Source organism: Xenopus laevis, chromosome 2L (genome assembly GCF_017654675.1).
Source record: "Xenopus laevis strain J_2021 chromosome 2L, Xenopus_laevis_v10.1, whole genome shotgun sequence".
Taxonomy (NCBI): Eukaryota; Metazoa; Chordata; class Amphibia; order Anura; family Pipidae; genus Xenopus; species Xenopus laevis.
In genome coordinates, this window is record NC_054373.1 from 151173489 (window position 1) to 151196922 (window position 23434).

General features: G+C 37.6%; 2 protein-coding genes across 3 annotated transcripts in view; one reads left to right on the forward strand and one right to left on the reverse strand.

Moving 5' to 3' along the window:
* pfkm.L (phosphofructokinase, muscle L homeolog) overlaps positions 1–14338 on the reverse strand; it is a 55650-nt gene extending 41312 nt beyond the window's left edge. Inside the window, exon 1 of one of the 2 annotated variants that reach the window (XM_018247509.2) lies at positions 14252–14338. In XM_018247509.2, coding sequence (XP_018102998.1) covers positions 14252–14276 — 25 coding nt within the window. In that variant the 5' untranslated portion in view covers positions 14277–14338. Of the gene's footprint in view, positions 1–4220; positions 4344–14251 lie in introns of those variants that run through there. The other variant, XM_018247512.2, reaches the window with a different exon arrangement.
* Positions 14339–14693: 355 nt separating this feature from the next.
* senp1.L (SUMO specific peptidase 1 L homeolog) overlaps positions 14694–23434 on the forward strand; it is a gene marked incomplete at its 5' end in the record, with an annotated part of 28419 nt that continues 19678 nt past the window's right edge. Inside the window, 11 exon segments of the mRNA NM_001171874.1 lie at positions 14694–14902; positions 16804–16853; positions 17025–17122; positions 18275–18347; positions 18834–19005; positions 19948–20110; positions 20354–20457; positions 21446–21699; positions 22337–22391; positions 23057–23095; positions 23187–23271. Coding sequence (NP_001165345.1) covers positions 16850–16853; positions 17025–17122; positions 18275–18347; positions 18834–19005; positions 19948–20110; positions 20354–20457; positions 21446–21699; positions 22337–22391; positions 23057–23095; positions 23187–23271 — 1047 coding nt within the window.

Here is a 23434-nt window from a genome sequence, read left to right on the forward strand (position 1 = left end):
AATGTTTAGTAGGCACATCAGGTACACAATGAATTAACAGCCAGTCTGTATGACAAAAGGAAAGAAACTATTCAGACATCAGTCTGCCTGCAGCTCTGTTACATTAGTTCATGTTATGTTGCTTAGGAATATTTTGCAGCTAGTTTAATAACCAATAAAAGAACAGATATGGAATGTATAGTATATTGTAAGGAATATAATGCAGCAATAAGGGGGTTATCAAAGTTCGAATTTTAGAGCTATGTGAACTTAAACTTCAAATGAACTCACAACTCAGATGGTTTCTTATTCTAATGTAAAAAACTGGAATCAGCGAGTTTGAGTTGACCAATCCGATTTGAATTGATGGAGTTTTCATGCGAAACCCACCAGAAAAACCTTGAACATCATGAGGGCTATTAAAGGGATCCTGTCATCGGAAAACATGTTTTTTTCAAAACACATCAGTTAATAGTGCTACTCCAGCAGAATTCTACACTGAAATCCATTTCTCAAAAGAGCAAACAGATTTTTTTATATTCAATTTTGAAATCTGACATGGGGCTAGACATTTTGTCAATTTCCCAGCTGCCCCCAGTCATGTGATTTCAGTGCAGACTTCTGCTGGAGCAGCACTATTAACTGATTCATTTTGAAAAAAAAAATTGTTTCCCATGACAGTATCCCTTTAATATCCCTTTAATATCTTCAAATGGTTCAAGGGACTCCTACATGACACCGACAGGCTTTGGCTAGTGTATTTTTGCATTCGAGCTATTGTCAGGGTATAATAAATCTTGAGAAATTCAAGTTTTTTTTTTTAACTCGGAAAAAAAAAAAAATCTGTTTTTGACTCCAAAATAACCTGGAAAACTAAATTTTCTTGTGGAAAACAACTCGAACCTTAATAAATCTGCACTTAAGTGTATTCTTTTTTTATTCTACAAATGTAAGGTCTCTTTTGCAGAAAAGGTTAATGAATGTTATTGTCATTAAAACAGATAAAAAATCAATTACATATACCACGTATACTTGTTTCATATGCAAGCAACCCTATGATGATCATATTCTACAGTTAAGCATATTATCTTACTACAGGCATCCTCAACCTTTTTAACCACATTTAAAGTTAAAAAGTGCTGAAGAGCCATATGAGCGAGAAAAAAAATCCTCTTTTTTTTTTTTAAAGTCAGAAATGTCAAACTAAGCACCTGCTTTAAGGCCACAGGGAGCAACACTAAAGGGGTGGTGAACAACATGTTGCTCGCAGGCCACTGGTTGGGGGTCACTGTTACTTGCTTCCATAAGGAGATCAGCACTACAGAGTTTTCCCTGTCACTGGATAGTGTCACTAGGGAAATTGTCTGCAACAACTGCATAGTTGACAAAGGCCCATATGACTCAGTGATTGTATTTCTTGTTCACTTCCTCAATGCATTTAGATTCCATGAGAAGTCCCATCTAAGTTGGCCACACAGGGAGCTACGGGGTCAGATGTTTCTGAATTCTAAAGGCTTCAATGAACAGATCGCCTGCCCAAGGATGGGTTTGGAACACAATCAATGTTTTACTTTTTCTTAAAGGAGAATTCAACCATTAACTAAAAAACCCCTACCCTATGTAGACCCCCCTCCCTCCTCCCCCCAGCCTAGCTGCCCCCCCCAGGGGAAATGCCCCTAACTTTTTATTTACCCCTCGGTGCAGATTCAGGGATCGCAGTTCACGGCAGCCATCTTCCGGGTCTTTGTGTCTTCTTAGGTGCTTCGGCAATTTCTGTCCATTTCGGCACATGCACAATTGTCGCAAACCGGAAATTGCTCTAACTGCACATGCGCCGGTTCACCGGTCTCAGTCCCAGATTACCAAAGACCCGCAAAATGGCTGCCATGAACTGTGGGGGTAGGGTTTTTTTTTTAGTTAAAGGAAAACTATACCCCCCAAACAATGTAGGTCTCTATTAAAAGATACTGAGTAAAACAGCTCATGTGTAAAACCCTGCTTCATGTAAATGAACCATTATCATAATAATATACTTTTCTAGTAGTATGTGCCATTGGGTAATCATAAATAGAAAATTGCCATTTTAAAAAATAAGGGCCGCCCCCTGAGATCGTAAGATTCACTGTGCACACATACAAACCACATGTAAGGTCACATGAGCCAATTAACAGACAGAGTTCTGCCTTTTGCTTCCTCACTTCTTCCTGTTACAGTTAGTGTTGTAGTATTTCTGGTCAGGTGATCTCTGAGGCAGCACAGATAGAGTCACGAAATGGTGGTTCAAGGCAAGAGATGTAAAAGGCCAATATTTATGTAAATATATATTCCAGTTTGGTAAGATTCTTTAATATGTCATTCAATTTGATATAAACTATCTGTTGCTTAAGTATTCATTTTGGGGGTATAGTTTTCCTTTAACAGTTGAATTCTCCTTTAAAGGGGCAGTAATGCTCCGTGTCCATTCTGAGTGCAATGAACATATATTTTGACTATTTTAATAACAAATATATCTTAGTTTTTGTTACTTCTTCAGAAAAACAGGGAAATTGAATTTACTCCATGTTTGGCCCTTGTGAAGCAGATAATTCCAGTATACAACTCTTTCCCTTCACCACTTTGTTATGACTATTTTGTCTTACAGTTATGCAGGAGTCCATTATGCACTGGTAATCTAATTATCTACCTCACAAGGACTGAACATGAAGCAACTTCGATTTCCCCGTTTGCCCCTTTGAGCCCAATAAATAAAACCCATGCATTTTTCATGATTCAAATAGAGAAATATATATGTTAAGCACAAGCAATATTCATAACTCATGTTAAAAAATGGGATATGGCCCCTTTAAGTAGGCAATGGCGTTTCTATGTCTGAATGCGGTTTCATTTACAAGTCATGGATTGGTAAAAATCATGTAAGCATTTTATCATTTCAAGAACACTTGGCTGCTAAAAGTCTTTGGCTAAAATCAGAGCTTTAAATGGGATGTAAAGGCAAAAAATAAAATTCCATTTTTACTTTCTTTAATGAAAAAGAAACCTATCTCCAATATACTTTAATAAAAAAAATGTCTACCGTTTTTATAAGAAACCTGACTTTATACAGTGAAATTCCCCCTTCAATTTACTTGCGCTGACTGATGAGGACAGAAAATGTCAGACGGTCCCTAACTGCTCTGCAGGGAAACAATCATACTTTCAAACAGCAAGGGGTACCACCTTTCTTCCCAGAACTCAAGCAGCTCTGTTTGTTTCCCTATAAAGCAGCTGTGACTGTGTAGAGATTTGTATCTGCAGACCCAGTACAGTCTGCATATTCTGATTATTAATCAGTCTTGCTGTTTCGGCTTCTATGGCAGATATTATTTGACTTGTGCTGTTTTGATAATTTATGATGATCCCTAAGCGTAACCTCCCAACTGAAGCCCAGACCACACTGAGCATGTGTGTGGTCTTGGTCTTGCAACGATGTTTAACAAAGGAAAAGATGACAGCCCCCTGTGGCCAACTTTGAAAACATCAATCATTTGTTTAATTAGGCTTCTGGTGCAGTAAGCTCATGTTTATATTTAGTTTACAAAATACCACATTTCTAGCATTATTCTATTTTAGACTTTAGTTCCCCTTTTAGGTATGAAGATCCAAATTATGAAAAGATTAGTTATCCGGAAAACCCCAGGTCCCGAGCATTCTGGATAACAGGTCCCATACCTGTACAGGCATTTACAGAGCAGAACTAATCAGCCCTTTGGTCATGAAGTGTGCAGCTGTGGGACCTGTGCACTAAATGGTATAAACTCAAGCACTTTCATTACAGTCACAATATATTTGTATAGGTCCTGCAGCCGCTGTGTTGTATGAACCCTCAAGTATCAGCAAAAGTGAATATAAAAGCACCTTTTGCACACACCCACCAATGTAAAATGGTACACCAAACCTTTTATTTGATATAATATTTTATTATACTAAGCCTTTGTTAAATGCAACTCCACATTAGAAAATGGCATGCCACAGTTATAAGGTTTAAGACCAACAAAATAGCATATCCACTGTTAAAGAAAATGATGCACAAATTAGTATGTAATGTCTGAGCAATGCAGACTTTAAAATTAAAGCTTGTAAGGGAACAATCACATCACCAATGTACAGGCAAAACAAAACAAGTTAGATAATACTTAGAAAATGAAATTTGCATTTATATGTGTGCAACCTGTTCATGCAGGACATTTGTTCTAAATACTGACCGCTAAAACCTGGCTTTTTCTTTTTCAGCTGAAAAACAGTGAATAAAATGAAGATCCCGGCTGAGATAGAGATTGTAATGAGCAGTTTGATTAGAATCCCATCAAAGTCATCAGTAGCACTCATAGCCTGTAGTTACAATCAATGGCTCCTGATATTTATAGATGGAACTCATGAAGCTGGAAACAGCTGCTAAGAAACCCCCTCCTACTGGTGAAGAGTGAGCATAACGTAATGATGAGAAGGGCATGACTGAAATACCATGGGTAGCCGAAATAAACTCCAGCAGAGGAGAGCAGGGAGGCCATCAAAGTGATACAGCATTTTGTGGGGCTGCACTTTTATCTAGGCCTGTGAGCATTTATATACAGGTATGGGCCTGTTATCCAGAATGCTCGGAACCTGGGGTTTCCAGATAATGTATCTTTCCGTAATTTGGGTCTTCATGCCTTAAGTCTACTAGAAATTCATTTAAACATTACGGGGCCCATTTACTTAGCTCGAGTGAAGGAATAGAATAAAAAATACTTTGAATTTCGAATAATTTTTTTGGCTACTTCGACCTTCGACTTCGAATCGAACGATTCGAAGTAAAAATCGTTCGACTATTCGATAGTCGAAGTACTGTCTCTTTAAAAAAAACTTCGACCCCCTAATTCGCCACCTAAAACCTAGCGAAGTGCAATGTTAGCCTATGGGGAAGGTCCCCATAGGCTTTTTAATGTTTTTTAGGTCGAAGAAAAATCGATCGATGGATTAAAATCCTTCGAATCAAACGATTCAAAGGATTTAATCGTTCGATCGAACTATTTGCGCTAAATCCTTCGACTTCGATATTCGAAGTCGAAGTATTTAGCTTCGATGGTTGAATATCGAGGGTTAATTAACCCTTGATATTCGACCCTATGTAAATCTGCCCCTACATAAACCCAATAAGCTGGTTTTTTTTTTCCAATAAGGATTAATTACATCTTAGTTGGGATCAAATACAAGCTACTGTTTTATTATTACAGAGAAAAAGGAAATCATTTTTTAAAAATTTGGATTATTTGGATAAAATGCAGTCTATGGGAGACAGCCATTCCGTAATTCAGAGCTTTCTAGATATCGGGTTTCCGGATAAGGGATCCTATACCTGTACTAATGCTTTATTATTCTAGTTAGTTATTTTAGTTACCTATTTAAAAAAAGACTAAATTGCAAAATTCTTTTTGGGGTTTCATGTATTTTATGCTTTTATTTCAGCCTCCGCTCTAGGGCAAATGTATTTCAGTTATGATTTTGGTGCAATAGCCATTATGGGCCAGCAATTGAATGCTTGCTCTGGTTGAGGTGGTGCACATGGTTATAAGAAACTAGTACAAACTAGCCTGAGACAAAGAGTTACAGGTATGGATTTCAATAACCGGAAACCCCTTATTCAGAAAGCTCCAACTTACAGGAAGGTCATCTCCCATAGACACCATTTTAACCAAATAATTAACATTTTTAAAAATGATCTCTTTTTTCTCCGTAATAATAACAAATAACATTTTATTTGCTCCTAAGATATAATATTGGGGGCAAACAATCTTATTGGGTTTAATTCATGTTTAAAGGAACAGTAACATCAAAAATTAAAATGTTTCAAAGTAATACAAATATAATGCAGTGTTGCCCTGCACTTGTAAAACTGATGTGTTTGTTTCAGAAACACTATTATTGTTTATATAAATAAGCTGCTGTGTAGCAATGGTGGAGAAAAGGCTCAAGTTAAACAGCAGATAAGCTCTGTAGAACATAATGGTGTTATCTGTTATCCACTATTTAACCTGTGCCATATAGCCTTTTTTCAATTTCCCCCATTGCTACACAGCAACTTATTTATATGAACTATAGTAGTGGTTCTAAAGCAAACACATCCATTTTACCAGTACAGGGCAACACTACATGATATTTTCATTACTCAAGCTTGATAAAAGGCTGCATGGCCTGAAACGTTGCGGTGATGCCCACAAAAGCATAAATAAAGGCTTTTTAAATACTTCAAGAGTTGATGGTGCTGTTCAATTTCGCATTACAGTTTGCCAATGGGAAGTGGCCATTGCAGAACATGCACCATCCCCAAAGAGTATCGAGAATCGATGTGCTGACTACTCTTTCTCTACGGATTTTAACCTTACATCCAAATCCTTCAGCCTTCCATAGTGTTTACTTTCTCATTTACTTTGGTCTGTTTGTCTACCAGAAATAATAATATATGTATCCATAGCAGTATTCCCTGTCATGGCTGAACACTTGCTAATCTTCCCTGGTGTCCAAGTGATTGGCCCACAATCCATTGTTACAATTGTAATTGCTGGATGTGGAAAGAAGCTGTAGCTCCTCCATACATGGGCAGTATGGACACATTTGGGCAAACTGTCAGATCAAACTATGGCCAGCTTAACTTCATGCAGCTCATGTGCACAAAACATATCTTTTGTTCGCTTAAAAATCTGTGTGATCAGATGGGTTTCTCTGGGCCTAAGATTTCCATAATGACTGTTGGACATTACCCTGGGGCCAAGAGCTCCATGGAAGCAGAGCAATGACATACCTACTTACCCACTATCATAACTAATATGCAAAATATTTACCTGGGCCCTAAAACACATCACCACAAATGTATCAGTTATATCTCCTCTTTCCCCCCATATGCTCCAACCCTTGCATGTACTATGTTGCTTTGCCCTCTACATGTTGAAAATTTTATAACTATTTTGTTTCTTATCAACCCAAATTAACCATGTAACTATTTTGTCTTCTTCTGTAGTATCTTCTCCTTATAAAACGATTAATTCAATTATACAGTATATAGGTAAGAGATGCTTGCTTCGTCACATTAAAATAAGAAACTTTCTAAATACAATCAATTAAAAAATCGGTACCGTTTCTCTTCATTTTCTCTTCATGAAGGAGTTGGGTGTCAAATTTTCATTGACATTGAAATATATAGGAGGACTTGCTTTCCTACCACAAACAAAATCTAACAAAATAACTGCCTTTGGCCCAAATCCTGCATGTAGAGAGACATGATTTCTGGTGATTTTAATAGAGTGAGCTTTAATACATCTAATACATCTTCAAAAGGAGCTCCTCTATAAGATATATTGGATTTGACCGTCATTCAAAATCAGACTCTCAGCTCCTACATGAAGCAAGAATGAAGACAGACAGATGCTGAGAGGGAGATGAAAGAATATTTAACTGATTATATTTAGAAAATATCTTATTTCAGTGTGATGAAGCTTATATTACATTTTATTACATTTTTGGGGAAAACATAGAATTAGCTTGAACTTATGCAGGTTGGACTGGCCTGCTGGGACATTGAAAAAATCCCAGTGGGCCGCAGCCCTGATGAGCCTCTCCACATCTGGCCCATTGCCAGCCAAAGATTTTTTGGGGCAGAAGGAGGGGCAGAGTAGAAGTACACTGCCATGGTGAAAAAAAAGGCATACACAATATTAAGGAGGAGGTGCACAATAGGGACGTCAGCAATGGGGGGGGGGCTTTGTTCTTAGATTGCCAGTGGGCCCAGATACCCCAGTTCAACACTGAACTTATAGGATCGCCAGTCTACATTTCTAGCCCTGCAGAAGTTGGTTGATGTTACATCTTCTCTATCCCCATAAAACAAGTTACTATTATGACACATATGCATTCAGTAAGTGCTTTGCCCACCGGTTATTCTTCTGGGCATCTGCATGATTGTCAGATAAGATTTTCCTCCTTATAACAGAAGCACTCATTCTGAAGATACAGCAAACTGACATACTGAAAGGTCACTTGCTATCAACTGTGGTGAATAGTACCCCGTGTTTTCCTTGCTAATGGGAATGGCACATAAAACATTCTCTGGCATTTTGCCTGTGGCAATTTTCCTTGCTTAAAATGCAGCTTTAAACTCAGAGCCACACATCGTATCAAATGCTGTGAGAGACTCACCAGACAAGTGTTACCAGTGGTATGCAGAGGAAAATGGGTCATAGAGTAGGGAAGCATTTATCTAAACTGGACATTGTTATGAAGGAAAAATTTGTAGTGTTCTGATACTATGCAGGCAGTAAAACTAAGGTTTGCCATACAAGGAGGACCTTTAATTATGGATTGTGTGTTGCACAATGGTAGCTGGATAGTCTCTGGTTTTTATTTGTGTTCAAGGAGTTGGCTTCTGGGAATCCTGATGGCTCTGGGAATGTATTGATCCACAATCCTCAGGTTGTAGCCTCTGTAGTAATGAAGTCTGTCCTAAGGGTTCTGAGGTGCAGTGATATTGTAGGGCTTGGTCGTATATATTTGACCACTTTGTATGTTCAGTGTGGAAACTACCCTACATCAAGGTATAATGGTTTGTTTGTGGGGTTTCAATATATGATGGTATGAAAAGTATTGTTCAGCAGCTATAATACTTTGTCTGTGTATCCTCTGCATAGCCCCTTCTATATGTTGAGTTGGGAGTGAAGGCAAAGCATGGCACATTTGGTAAGATACAATCATAACACATTTTCCTTTCATTCTATCATTATTGCAGGTACATAGTAAATACCATGCACCACAGCTTGTGTGCAAATCTGGTTGCAAATTTGTGGCTGCTTTGGTAAACATTTCTTGTTGCATGTGTGGTGTCTTTTGTCTAATTCACTGGACACCATCAGTTGTGTGTGTAGACACAACACAATAAATGATCCTTGGAATGATTGGCAGCTCAAAGTTGCTGTTAATCCCAAGGTTTACTTGTATCAATTGAGCCTTGTACTTGTGCATGAGAGCAGGCCAGTGTTCACTCTATGCTGTGCACAAATTCTGTGACTGGCACACGGCCAGAACACACAAAGAATTTTGTGTGAAAATATAATTTTGTATTTTTTCGTGCACGCACAGCCAAGAATAAAATATAGGAAACATTGGGGCAGGCTGAATGGGCACACTGGTCCTTCCTGCAACATGCAGTTAAACGGTGCAGTACCTATGTCAGTAGTATCAAAGGGTTATATTTATCAAAGAGTGAAGTTAGAAGTCACCACAGTCCTCTAGAGTGAAATTCCAACACTCTCCATTCATTTCGATAGGGTTTTTTGAAAAGTTTTTATCAATGGGTGAAAGTGAAAGTTCATCCTTTGATAAATACACCTTTCAAAATCCGATGGAAATGAATGGAGAGTTGCGGAATTTCACTCTAGAGGACTGTGGCGATCTACAACTTCACTTTTTTTTATAAAAATACCCCAAAGAGTACACAGTTTAGCTTCCATTTTTTTTAATGTACTAAATCTAGATTAACCCAAATTTTTAAAAACTGATTTATCTTGCTGATTATGGGCTCTGAAGACAGGTCACACAGTGAACTGGCTCTCTGCAGCTAATATCTACAACAGCCTGCCCAATTAAAAGCAGAACTGTAAAATTATATTACATTTTTTTTTTAAATCAAAACTGTACACAGAGAGAGTATCTTTATATACTAAAAACCCCTCCTGTTGGTCCCGCAGTCAATTATTTAGTAGCGCTCTCCCTCAAGGCAGTAGTCATCAATTTGATATTTTCCAAACCATGGTGTTAAGAGGACCAGCGACACCAAAACATGTAGGGAGTTATGTAATAAAAGACACTAAGTTTGTGCAGGTACAGTAATTCATAGCAACCAATTAGCATGAAGCATTTCCTGGTCACCGGTTTAAAAGAAAGCATCTTATTTGTTGCTATAGCAAATGGGCAAACTTAGCACCTTTTATTACATATGGGGGATAGAAGATTAATTTAAACTGGCACACTAGTCATTCAGAACTAACGAGACAACAGAACCAGCAGTGACAGGTGCATCACAAGTATAGGAGTTATAGAAGATGCATTATTTCAGTACTTTTGTGTAAAACAGATCCTCTTCCAGTCTACTGGGTGTAAAAGGGACAGCATCATTTTTGTACGATTTTCTTTATTCACTTACAGTACTACACAACACTATATGAATGACTCAACAGATAATAAATATTTAAGTGATTTTACATTATGCCACTAGGTGGTGCATGAAGTGAAAACTAACTACAGAAACACTTGGACAGCTGTAGGTCTCCACATTCTTGTCACTCCCCTATAAAGGGAATGTCAACCCAAAAAATAAATTTTCGCCTAATAAAAGAAAACAGTTCTAAGCAACTTTTATATTTTAGAAGTTATTTGTATATGTAATGCTACTGAAACTAGTGTTTGTCTGTCCCTGGTCTATTCTCTGTCCTGATGGCTCAGACTTGATACAATGAAACACAAGTCAACTGATTAACAGACCTGTCTTTGCCGGGGAACGGAGACTTTTGCAACAAAAAGTAACAACCACAATTTTAGAAAATACTGCTTTTAATAGCAATTGTTTTTGCAAATAACTTTAAACGCACTGGAAATGTTTAATGAATGTATATTGGTGAGTTGCTTAGAATTTTGTTTCTTTAATTATGCAAATTTTTATTTTGGGATTGACTTACCCTTTTTATAAACGATAATCCTTGGAGCAGATGGCATCCATAAACTTTGGGTTTTTAGCCAGTGAGTTTTTGCAACTCAGGAGATAGCACAATATAATCTAACATTGAGGGACCACCATTTGAAAGCTCGAAAAAGAGTCAGAAGAAGAAAGCAAATAATTAAAAAAACTATAGAAAAAATACGAATGTCAATTGCAAAGTTGCTTAGAATGGGGCATTGTATTACATACTAAGAGTTAACAAAGGTGAACTAACCCTTTAAGGCGACAAACACCTGATGAGCATTTGCACAAGCATTTAGACGTACGAACTCTAGGAATTATGTATAGTTTCTAGAAAGTTCCAGCTTAGTGATTATGTGAACAGAGTGAATTTTACTTTTGTGGAGTGATTGTGCCTTTAATGCTATGGTATGCAAAAAAAAATGCATCTATGACTTGTGTAACAAGAATGCAGCACCTTGTTCTTTAAAACACTGTAAAAAGCAGCAGGGTGTGAAAAAATAAAGTCAGTCTGGAAAATATCCGCACTCTCAGACCGAGTCGGCAGCTTATTGGCCCGTGTATGGGGCCCCCCGACGGGCTTCCCCGATCGAGATCTGGCCGACTTCCCGACGGATCGCGGCCACATCTGTTAGTCAATGCGGTCCCGCGATATGACCGCCCGTTAACATTTGTTAGGATCCGATCATTGGGCCCTAGGGCCCACGATTGGATCAGCCCGATATTGCCCACCTCAAGGTGGGCATATCGGGGAGAGATCCGCTCATTTGGCTTCATCGCCAAACGAGCGGATCTCTGAGTGTATGGCCACCTTAAGGCTAAATTGCCATATATCGTCGGGGTGCACAATTAAAACATATAAGAGCTGCAATTTAAGAAAACGACACTTTATTCAAGTCTGTATTAAAGATCTTTAATGTGATCAGTGAAAGCCTTTCTAGGCCATAGTTTAGTAAACAACACAATGTCAAGGTCACAAGATAATTAAACCTAAACATAATGAAATTCATGCATAGTGAATATAAACACAAAAGGCAACAGACTACAACAATTTTTGACCAAACAGAAGCCCCATGTGATTAGCAGAAATAAAGGAGAGTGCCAACATGGTTTGTACAAGTGGACTGTAATTCCCCACTTTTATTAAAAAGGAAACCAGAAAAGGAGAAATGACAGTGCTGGCACCTTGGTGGTGACTGGAGAGCCAGAGCCACAGATTCTACAGTGTACAGCACTTGAAGGGTTAAAGTAATGCTAACTTTGTTATCATTATTCTGAGTTACAAGTACGTCATCATTGTATTGGTACATAAAAATGTATATGCAAGTTGCTGTTGTTCAACTACAACTCCTCACAGTTCTCCTCATCAACTACATCTCCTCACAACAGATGTTCAGCGACAGCTGCACAGCAAAAAGCTGAAGATCACTAAATCTTTAAAGCTGCTTGCTTATGGGCAAAGCACATCTTCACCCAGATACAGTAGAAGGGTCTGATGATGTGTTTTTTTTTTGCAGTGCTTAGTTCCTCTTTAGAGCACTGACAAATTAAGGGCAAGGAGCATAAATGAACAATGCAATATTTATAGTGCAAAAATGGTTGCCTCTCCCTTGAGTGCCTATTTGTTGCTTTTAGTGGGCAAACCCAGTCATAAATAGGGCTTCTTCACAAATAATATAACAAAGTATTAGTAAAAGGGGCATTTGTCCAGTAAATAAAGGCATCCATGTCATAAAAGAGCTTAAACAAATAACACAAGAGATTCTTATATTTAGAGCATTTTTTGGCAATAAAGTTCAGCAGAATGTTGCAGTTATATAAAAAAATAGCAATATCTAAATAAATTATATTAATGGCTGTCTTTTCTTGCCTCTTATTGACACAATGACCGGGGGCAGATGAGATGCATCCAACCGAGTAGTAAAAGGGGTAGTGTTACCCCCAATAAAGCCTTCAATGAGACATTGGTAATTACAAATGACAGGCTCCTGACCATTCTGGGACTAGCGCTAACCAAACATGCTCAGAGACATTGTTCACATACTGAGCTACACAGATGCCTTTCACACAATCAATGGCGTCCTACAAACTGGATATAGAGGAAACTACATATTTATAAAGGCAGTGTAAAAAGTGTTACAGAATTACACAGCGGCAAAATGGATTTTAAAACATTTCACCGTACACACATTTCCAAAATGATACAGCAGAGTTTAGCAGAATTTATGCGCAAAGGGAAACCTGGTGGAAACCCACTGCAGCTTTACAAATACACTAAAGTTTTTTTTTGGCTGATGTTTGTATTGTATTTGTATTTTTTTTAGTGAATGACCAAGTTCATGCAATTATAAATATATCCCCTTGTAATTCTGTGATTAAAGGGAAAGCTAAGCAGCGAATAGAATAAAAACGTATACACATATGCATGCACATACTATCCGATTTTGACTAAGAGAAAATATTGCATCCGACAAAAACAAACTTTGCTTGTTTATGACAGAATGAATTTTGTCCCATGCCACACCGTGCTGATGCAAATTCTGTAGAGGTTGTGGACAAAACAGGCTCAAAAACCGCAGATACTTTGCTGCAAGGTTTATTCAACACAACATGTTTCGAGCATTGTGGCTCTTTATCAAGTGTTCCATTTGCACACTTGATAAAGAGCCACAATGCTCGAAACATGTGTTGAATAAACCTTGCAGCAAAGTATCTGTGGTTTTTGAGCCTGTTTTGTCCACAACCTCTACAGAATTTGCATTTGCTTCTAAGTGGGACAGAAGCAGTGGCACGGGCAAGATATTGTGTAACTGGTACCAACTCTTATTATTTCCACACCGTGCTGATGATGGCCATCCACAGAAATGAGAATGAAGCACACTGCCTTCAACATGGATGCCAGAGTACAAAGCAACATTGAAGCAAATACAGTTTGCATGCACAATGATACAAAACTGTCAGTTTACATGAATAATGCAAAATAAAAAGTACAAAAATATGTAAAATATTAAATCAATAGAATGAAGCAATGGCTGAAGCAATTTACTGTAAATAAATGTTGATGAAGGTTAATAAGCGGCATAAATAAAATGAAAGTTTGCATGTGTTTCCCATTATGCACAAACAAACCTAAATGCACAACATTAGTAAATTGCACAGATCTCTCTCATGTATATAAATCTGTCTTGCTACTTTGCATATGTCTCTAAACAGCAGGACTTCCCAGGTCAGGGCTAGCTGGAAGACTCACAATAAAGGCTGCTGATGGGTGTTTAAAATAACCTAGATTATTCTCATTGGGTTTCTTAAGCAACTTTCCCAATATAAAGATGTAAACATTGAAAATGATAAAAATTATTTTTCTTTCGTCAAATCTAGCGGTTTTGTTGCGGACTACAACTCCCATCATTCACCGCCAGCCTTTGCGACTCTAAACATTGTCTTTGAGCGACGGTCTGGAAAAATCAGTGACTGGAGAATTCTACAGAAATACATTGCTAGAACAGAACGGATAACTGTACAATTCATCACCTTCTAGATTTAATAGGGTAGTCATGGTCCTCGGCTCCTGTTCGCCTCAGTGTAGGAAAGTGGAGTAGAAGTTTAACTGGCTGACTGCCACCACTTTGGACTACTCTCATTAAGCAGCACAGCGCCTTCTACTGTTGACCATTTGGGTGAACACACACACTCGGCGGACATCTTTGTTTTGGGCAATCCCTTTCTTGCCAAGTTTAAATGCAACAAAAACAAACTCCATAAATGCCTAATTGTTAAATAATGACGCAGTCAGTGCTTCTCAAATCCTTTCAGACTTAATTTAACTGACCTATACATTTCCCAAACACGCTATGACGCCATTGGCTTCAACTGTAGTCACGTGCCTACGCTTTTCTAGGAGGACACACGCGGAAAAGGAACTCTCCCAACGGAGGGCTTATCCGTTTCAACAAGCACAACTTTATTAAAACGCCGGCGAACAAACAACACAGGCAATTTCGGAGCGATCAATATTATGACACTTTGCTGATGTGCGTAAGTCCCCGTCACCCTCTGTGTATGTTGGGAATAAGTTGAGGTATATGCGCTCTAGTTGTCTTCCTTTCTTGAGCTCGCCTCGACGTCCTGTCGCGAAGGCAGTTTCCAGCAAGCCGACTACTAGCGACTAGCGACTAGCGAGAGGTGAGTCTGCGCGCCAATTACCCAGCGTGTTGTGAGTGAGTGAGGGAAGAGTGAACTTACAATCAGAACTAAGGGAAATTGTGTCATCCATTGCTTCCTTCTCGGTCCGCATTCATCATGAAACAGATGCGATGGCGGGAACTGCAATGTTTATCGGCGTCTCTCACTCGTATCCAAGTCCATGAGGGAATGACCCTCCCCTTCCCCAGCCGGGTCTCTGTAGCACAAGTGCATGGCTATTTCATAAGTTAATTTTACAGTCAGTACTTGTGGAGATACATAATGCCTTCCCCTCTCTGGATACAGTTGTATATAGGGCAGCAATAAACAGTGTTCAAATGCAACTCTCACACTGACTGAACTAACCAGCCCTGGCACTACCAGAGCAGCCAAATAAATCTTTCAACTTTACACCCACCCCAACTGGCTGACAGGATGGGTTCCAGTGCCTCAACTGGGTTCTACAGCTTCAACTGACCGAAGACTCACATTTTATCCCTTCTACAACGAATGTTCGGACACTGATCGCTCATTTCACTGCCACAATCTCAAACAAACCATTTAGGTTTAAATTGTAGCTTTAAAGTAGGACAAATAGCTAATCAGACGATGTTCTGGTCATTAATCGACCGACCGCAATCATACGAAAGTTATGCCCTGGAAATAGCAGATGTCACCCAATCATGTCCATTGATTACTCAGCAAGTCCAGTTTTTTTTAGATTTACCTATACTAGATATACCATGACCTGGATGAATGAAAATCTTCATAGTCACACCCAATATGTGCAATACATGCAGAGGTGTTGTCTGTATGGGGAATTAGCAGAGCAGGCACTCAAATGAAGGCAATATTCCACCAGGCAATAAAATGAAGACAAAATGTTTATTATGTCCAGGGCCAGGCGTCCCAGGCAACCCGGCCGGCCGCGCTGCCCCTCCACTGAGCGACACAACGTATGCGTGCTGCCAGACACGTCACAGTGCACACCACCCTCCTCTAACTTAGGCGCACGCATACGCAAAAAACAGCAGGACTTCAGACCGGACTAGGGTAGGCAGCAGTTGAAGGTACGTGCCAGGCACCCCCCAAGCCTTCCACTCTAGGCACGTGCCTACTCTGCCTACCCCTAGTTTCAGCCCTGATTATGTCACCCCTCTCTCTCTCTCTCATATATATATATATATATAAAATATTTCAATCAAGAAAAACCAGCACCAGGGGACTTCAAGTATGCAAAAAAATTGTATTTAAAACATATGTATCACCGACGTTTCGGTCCCTGTTGGGACCTTTTTCAAGTCCTTGAAAAAGGTCCCAACAGGGACCGAAACGTCGGTGATACATATGTTTTAAATACAATTTTTTTGCATACTTGAAGTCCCCTGGTGCTGGTTTTTCTTGATTGAATTATATACTAATTTTTTCCGTGCACAGGGGCAGCCACAAAATGGCTTACCTGACATGAGGTGCTGTCTGCTTCGAAAATTTATTTATATATATATATATATATATATATATATATATATATATATATATATATATATATATATATATATATATATATATATATATATATATATATATATTTCATGTTACAGACACTTCACCAAATCAAACAGCAAAGTTCTATCCTCTGACCTATCACCATTGTACTAAAACAGGACAATTATTCCAAGCTGACAGACAATCCAAAAATCGTACAAAAGGAAGATTCGTATGATTATATATGTGCATCTATGACCAGCTTTAAGCTGGCCATAGATGCAAAGATTTCATCGTACGAATATCCATTTGTTTCTCTCAGTCAAATTATTGAATATCCTTTAGGTTTCTTAGTTGTATTATTAAACCTGCCAAATTAAAATGCCCTGCTGCTTGTCTTCTTAACTTTTTTTCAGGAGTTAATTATTTCTGGAGCATACCAGTGATGTAACAGACATTAATATGGGTAAGATATTTTAATTTTAACTGCTATAGAAGATATTTGTAAATAATATGAAGATGTAATGTGGTCTTTTGTCCCCCCAAAATACTAATTATCAACATTTTCCTTTTTCAAACTATTTCAAAGGAGAATAGAATATATACTATGTACTGTATCATATTGTTTTTCTTACAGATGATGATGTCAAGGAAATGATTTGGGAGAGTGAAAACAACTCTACATTTAAAGTGCATTGTAAAGAGACTGCACGCAATTCCTCTTACAATTTTCAGGTTTGTTGTCCTTTTTTTTTTATGGGATTTTATGATTTTAAATGGTAAACATGCATACTGTACACAAGATATATATTGCCACTCAACACAAAGAGGCTTCAAAGGCTTATGGCATATTTAGATTATTGTCTTTGAACACAGTAGCAGCAGTAAAGACTTCAAGACCACCCCAACCCACTTTCCTTTGAAGCAAGTTCCACAGGTCGTCTAGAATAGATAGCCAATTGTCAAACAAGCATGTTTTGTTATAAACATCACCTGCTGAGGTCCACTTGTATATCGTTTGTAAGTGACCCAGGTTATATCCCCCTTCTCTACATCTGCATAAAAATATTTATTTGGAGTACTTTTTTACTTGTACTCTTGGAGCTGATAGTTCAAGATTAATAGACACTTGGCATTTGCAACATTGTAATTGGTCCTCAAGGGGAAAGGAAAATGGACTACTCCAACACTGGGTTGAAAGTTCAAACCGATTGTAAACACAAAAATAAAACTCTACAGTTACAGAAAATGTCATTCTAAACAACTTCCCCAATATACATTAATTACAAGAATTCAATGATTTTGAAAGTTACAACTATGTATAGAAAAAATAAAAAAAAAAATCCAAAAAACACTCATATACAAGTTAATGGTGAACTGGGCTGAACACTATTTTCACTCTCGTATTAATATTTATGCTCTAATGTCAGCATCCTAACAACAGAACAATGGGAAGGTAACCAGATAGCAACTCCCTAACATAACAGCTGCCTAGTAGATTTAAGAACATCACTCAATGGTAAAAATCCAGGTCCCACTGCGACACATTCAGTTACATTGAGTAGGAGAAACAAAAGCCTGTCAGAAAGCAGTTCCACAATGCAGCACTGGCTTTTTCTGAAAGCACATGATCAGGCAAAATTACCTGAGATGGCTGCCAACAGACCAATATTACAACTAAAAAAAATACACTTAATGTAATGAAAGGAATGACATTTTATATGGTAGAGTGAATTATTTGCAGTGTAAACAGTGTAATTTAAAAATAAAAACAACACCATAAAAATTATGACAGAATCCCTTTAATATATTCTCCTATTTCCAGCCTTTGCTCTTACAAAGTGTAAATTATACATCTAATTAACATTGATTTGTTTATTCTTACAGTTTTCTTCTTTGCAACATAAACATTTTGAGATAACTGGGATGAACTCCATTCATAAACCAAATTTTGTCTCAGGTAAAATGTTTTTGATGTTCTTAAGGATTGCCAATCACAGATATGACCCATACTCCGTTTTTCCTTTTCCCCTTACATGGTAAATATTATTAATTAGAATTCACTAACCACTTTCAGCATAAGGTATAGGTATTAGGTTCCTAAAACTTGTGTTCTCAAATGGCGCAATTATTTTCTTGGAAAAAGAGCATTGGGGAACAAAGGGTTGATTTTAAGATGCAATCATAGTATTTAAGCACTTTCATTTCTGCAAAACGTGTAGTTATGTATTATTTCTGTACTAGCAGAAGTACAGTTTTTGAAGAACACATTCAAGGCTGTTGAGTGCCTGGGGTTCAGTTTTTTTGGCAAAGGAGTCTAACCTGCTAAATAAATGCTATACTGGGCTCTATAATAACTTGGGATTAGCATATGAAATGGTTGTTAATATTTTGGATATTTGCGTATCAGTTAAATGTTGTTTTTTTTGTTTAATTCCACACAAAGAAAAATATGAGAGAGCTATGCCTCCAAGAGACAAAATGATGCTACATCAATCCTCTGAATTTATAAAAGTAAAGCAAAATGGGAATGGGTATGCTGTGCTTCCTGCAAAGGGAGTATTATCTCAGAAACCAAGAGTACCCAGGTCTGCCCACGTGGAAGCACGAAAATTGAGGTAAACTTTTATTGAAACTATGTCCATTTTATGTAACACAAATTTTAAACCTTAGATGAAGGACTTGTGGCTTAGATGTGACAAAACTATTATAGCATCCTTACCAATCCCATTATATTGACAAGTTCTATAATCAGGGCCTGTCATTTACAGACAAATTTACTAGTTAACTACATGTTTGTAAATTTGTTTTGTATTTGGTTTATAAAGGTTTTGGTTTTAGCACTCCAGCTCGTATAACGTTACTGCTCATACTTCTCTCCTCATCTGATTGGGTGCTCACAATTAGGGATGCACCGAATCCAGGATTCGGTTCAGGATTCAGCCTTTTTCAGCAGGATTTGGATTCGGCCGAATCCTTCTGCCCGGCCAAACCAAATCCGAATCCTAATTTGCATATGCAAATTAGCGATGGGGAGGGGAATCGCGTGACTTTTTGTCACAAAACAAGGAAGTAAAAAAAATCCTCTTCCCCTAATTTGCATATGCAAATTAGGATTTGGTTTGGCATTCGGCTGAATCTTCCACAACGGATTCGGGGGTTCAACCAAATCCAAAATAGTGGATTCGGTGCATCTCTACTCACAATAGACTCTTGTCAACTGGTAATAGTTAGTTAAAGATCCTGTTCAGTTTCTTTTATTAGCTGGTTGCTGGTATACAATGCAGAAACTGTTTCATATACAGGGTGTTAAAAAGCATCTGATGGAAGAATCCGTTATGCTGAGTTACAAGGGGACCTGAATTTGTTATTATGATCACTGTATGCAGTACAGTTTATGAAAATATTTTATAACAATTTGTGTTAGTGTAAAGGCCATTTAAGAAGAAAAATATTTTCCATAAGGCAGAAAAGGTGGACTAAACTCATTATGATAGTGTAATTGAACTCGAGGTTTATGCTTTTTGCTGTTAATGTATATATTTTTTCTCCCAATCCAGTGGAGCTTTAAATGCTGTTTCTGGAAAACCAAATCATACTCTCGCATCAGCTTATGAAAAGTCCTTTCCGTTTAAGAACATTGCATGTTCAGCTTCGTTGATTGGACCTTGTCGTCGAAGCCCTAAAAAAATACAGAGGCGGTTTGTCAGTACAGTTGAAGAAGTAAGTAAAAAAAAATCTTATATAATTATCATGTAGATGCTAATTGCACATCAAAACTTATATCAATACATACACTTTCTTTTACATATTATAATTAATTAAAAAAAAATAGAATCTTATATCCCAGTGTTTGATTGAATGAGATCCATTATTTTTCTGATTAATTTTTGTAAATCATTTCTCACCATTTGTCCTTGTCATTTGCTTTTTTTATTTTTTCTTCTTCCCTTCAATCCATAACAGACAGTACGTGAGGAAGAAAAGGAAATATACAGGCAGCTACTTCAAGTGGTGACAGGAAAAACCTTCTTATCCACCAAGTCTACATCCATTTTGCCCCCACAGGTGTAAGTGCGCTTTTAAGAAAACATTTTGCTTTACAGCCTATGTAATAATAATAGAACACACAGGTTTTCTTAAAGGGATCTTGTCATCGGAAAACATGTTTTTTCAAATGCATCCAGCACAATTCTGCACTGAAATCCAGCAAACAGATATTTTTATATGCAATTTTGAAATCCGACACGGGGCTAGACATTTTGTCAATTTCCCAGCTGCCCCTGGTCATGTGACTTGTGCCTGCACTTTAGGAGAGATGCTTTCTGGCAGGCTGCTGTTTTTCCTTCTCAATGTAACTGAAGGAGTCTCAGTGGGACATGGGTTTTTATCTTGTGTTAGGGAGCTGCTTTCTGGTTACCTTCCCATTGTTCTTTTGTTTGGCTGCTGGGGGGGAAAAGGGAGGTGAGTGATATCACTCCAACTTGCAGTACAGCAGTAAAGAGTGTTTGAAGTTTATCAGAGCACATGACTTGGGGCAGCTGGGAAATTGACAATATGTCTAGCCCCATGTCAGATTTCAAAATTGAATATAAAAAATTGGGTTGCTCTTTTGAGAAATGGATTTCAGTGCAGAATTCTGCTGGATCAGCACTATTAACTGATTCATTTTGAAAAAAATGTTTTTTTCCCATGACAGTATCCCTTTAAAACTGGCCACACCTGGGCTCCTATTAGGGTTGCGTGGACATTTTGATCATGGATGGCAAAACTATTGATCCAGTTGTTCAGCCTCTGTGACAGATAATCAGATTGCTTGGCAGGTGCAACCCCTTTCCAAAGGGGTTGATAGGACTGAGCAGAAAAGGGTCATGAAATGCTTCCTACTTTAGAAACTTTAGTTTTTGCTGCTCTGTAAAGACAGCCAGAACATTGAGGATGTGCCTGTAAAAAAATGTTAGTTGCTAAAGCGCTCAGAAGAAAACTTTACATTTTGTCATTTGGGTGAGTATATGTTCCTTTTAAATATTTCATTCTATCAAAGTTTTTTTTTTGCAGGTCTAGATGTTTGAGTTCAAATAACAGTATTTCTGGGCAACCTGTTGCTTCAAGTTTGAGTTCTGTAGAGCCCAGTAGTTTGGATACAGAATCTTCATGTCGAACATCATTTAGCTATTTGCAGCCATCAGGTCAAATTTCAGAACCGCTTCTAAGCAACTCAACAAATTACAAAGTCATTTCTGACACACAAGGAGCAAGTAACCAGCAGCCTCCTAAAGAAAAGCTTGCTCCTAGATCACAACAGTCTCGAGGTAAAAAAAATAAAATTTTCTGTTTTCTTTGTGCTCTGTTTCTGAACTATATCCACGTTTATATATTTTCACCTATTTCAGGGGAGTTGTAATTATAATGAAATTCAGCTCTATATACTGATCACAAGTATTCCAGTCTACAACTTCCAAGTTAGAAGTCACATGCAATTCAAGGATAATTTGTTAACCTGTACTCTTCGTGCATGTAACAAGAACCTTGTTTTTACCTTAGTTTGTGCACTGAATAGTCTGAATAATCCTATTTCATGGCCATTACAAAACAACAGAACCAAGGACAATATTAAATATCTGGAATTGTATTTTTGCGTTGCTTAAACTATTAGAGGGCATGGTTGGATAAACCAACCAATAGAATTGTCAACCCTGAAAATCGTTTATCTACATTTCCTACTTTTCAATGTCCTAGACTATTGAGCTACTGATTTTTGTTGTTGGGTGTTTTTTTTTTTTTTTTTTAAACAGACGTTAGCAGTTTCTCTAACCTTAGGTTAAGTGTAGAGTAAATGTGGGTAGCACTGGTAAACAAAGACTGAATTACATACTTGGCTAAGAGTAATCAATATTTCCAGAAGTGCTATTACTATTTCAATTTATATTATTTTTATTTTGCTTACAGGTTCAGATTCACCCATTGTTCTAGATCCTGTTATCAAACCTCAAGAACCCGCTAGGTAATTTTTGTACTTCTCATTTTGGTTAATGATGGGCAGAAAAGGACACTTTGCTTATATGCTCTCTGCACACAGGTGGACATAAAACGTAATATGTGTTATTGATGTTCAGATGAAAGGAAAATATCAACAATGAGTGGGAAACCTATATCATAAGCTGTAAGGATGATATAAATGATTATGATGTTGACCATAAGGGACAGTATACCCCATTATTCAACATAAGTTAAATGAATAAAGTTTTTGCTGAACATACTTTTTGCCTGTTGTTTTAATCAGGACAAAATTGTGATTTTTAATTTAAACAATACCAAAATTTATGTTCTGACACCCCCTATTCTGTGCACTCATGTTTTCTGGAATAAAAAGAATTTTAAAGGTGAGTGTTACTCTGCACAATCACCAATTTTATTATCGTGCACATCATCCAATGTGTTCTGCCTCTTAAGCAGCTATCAACTGGCAGACCCCTTGCTTTCTGCCCCTGTGGATCATAAGTACCCGAATTAGACATTGTAACTGCCTCTGCTTGTGCCCTTTACTAAATAATGTTAATCTTTTTTAAATAATGTCTTTTATTCATTTTCTTAAAATAACAATGTCTGATTTTACATTTTTTAAAACGTATAATTCGTAATCTTGTTTTTTACTTTTTTCCTCTTTAGTCAACCTTTCTTTCCTGCAGAGCTTTGGATTAAGGAACTGTAAGTAATAAGCAATCTCTTTATTTCTCCTGTAAGTGGAATTTACTGGTATTTATCTTAATTAGCCACTGATATTCTAATCCTTTATCAGCACCAGTTTGTTTGATGCAAGAGCACGAGAAAGAAGGCGTCAAATTGAAGAACAGAAGGCCCTTGCCACACAACTTCAAAAACAGGTAGCCTTTTTCATGCAAATTTCATGCATATTTATTCAATCCACTTAGTCAGTGCAAGTTTGGCAATTTCACAGACTTGCAGCTATAAGGAATCATACACCCTAACCATCCAACAATCATAGAATTAGTTGTGGTTGCTGTCTAGTTGTCACTATCTAGGACA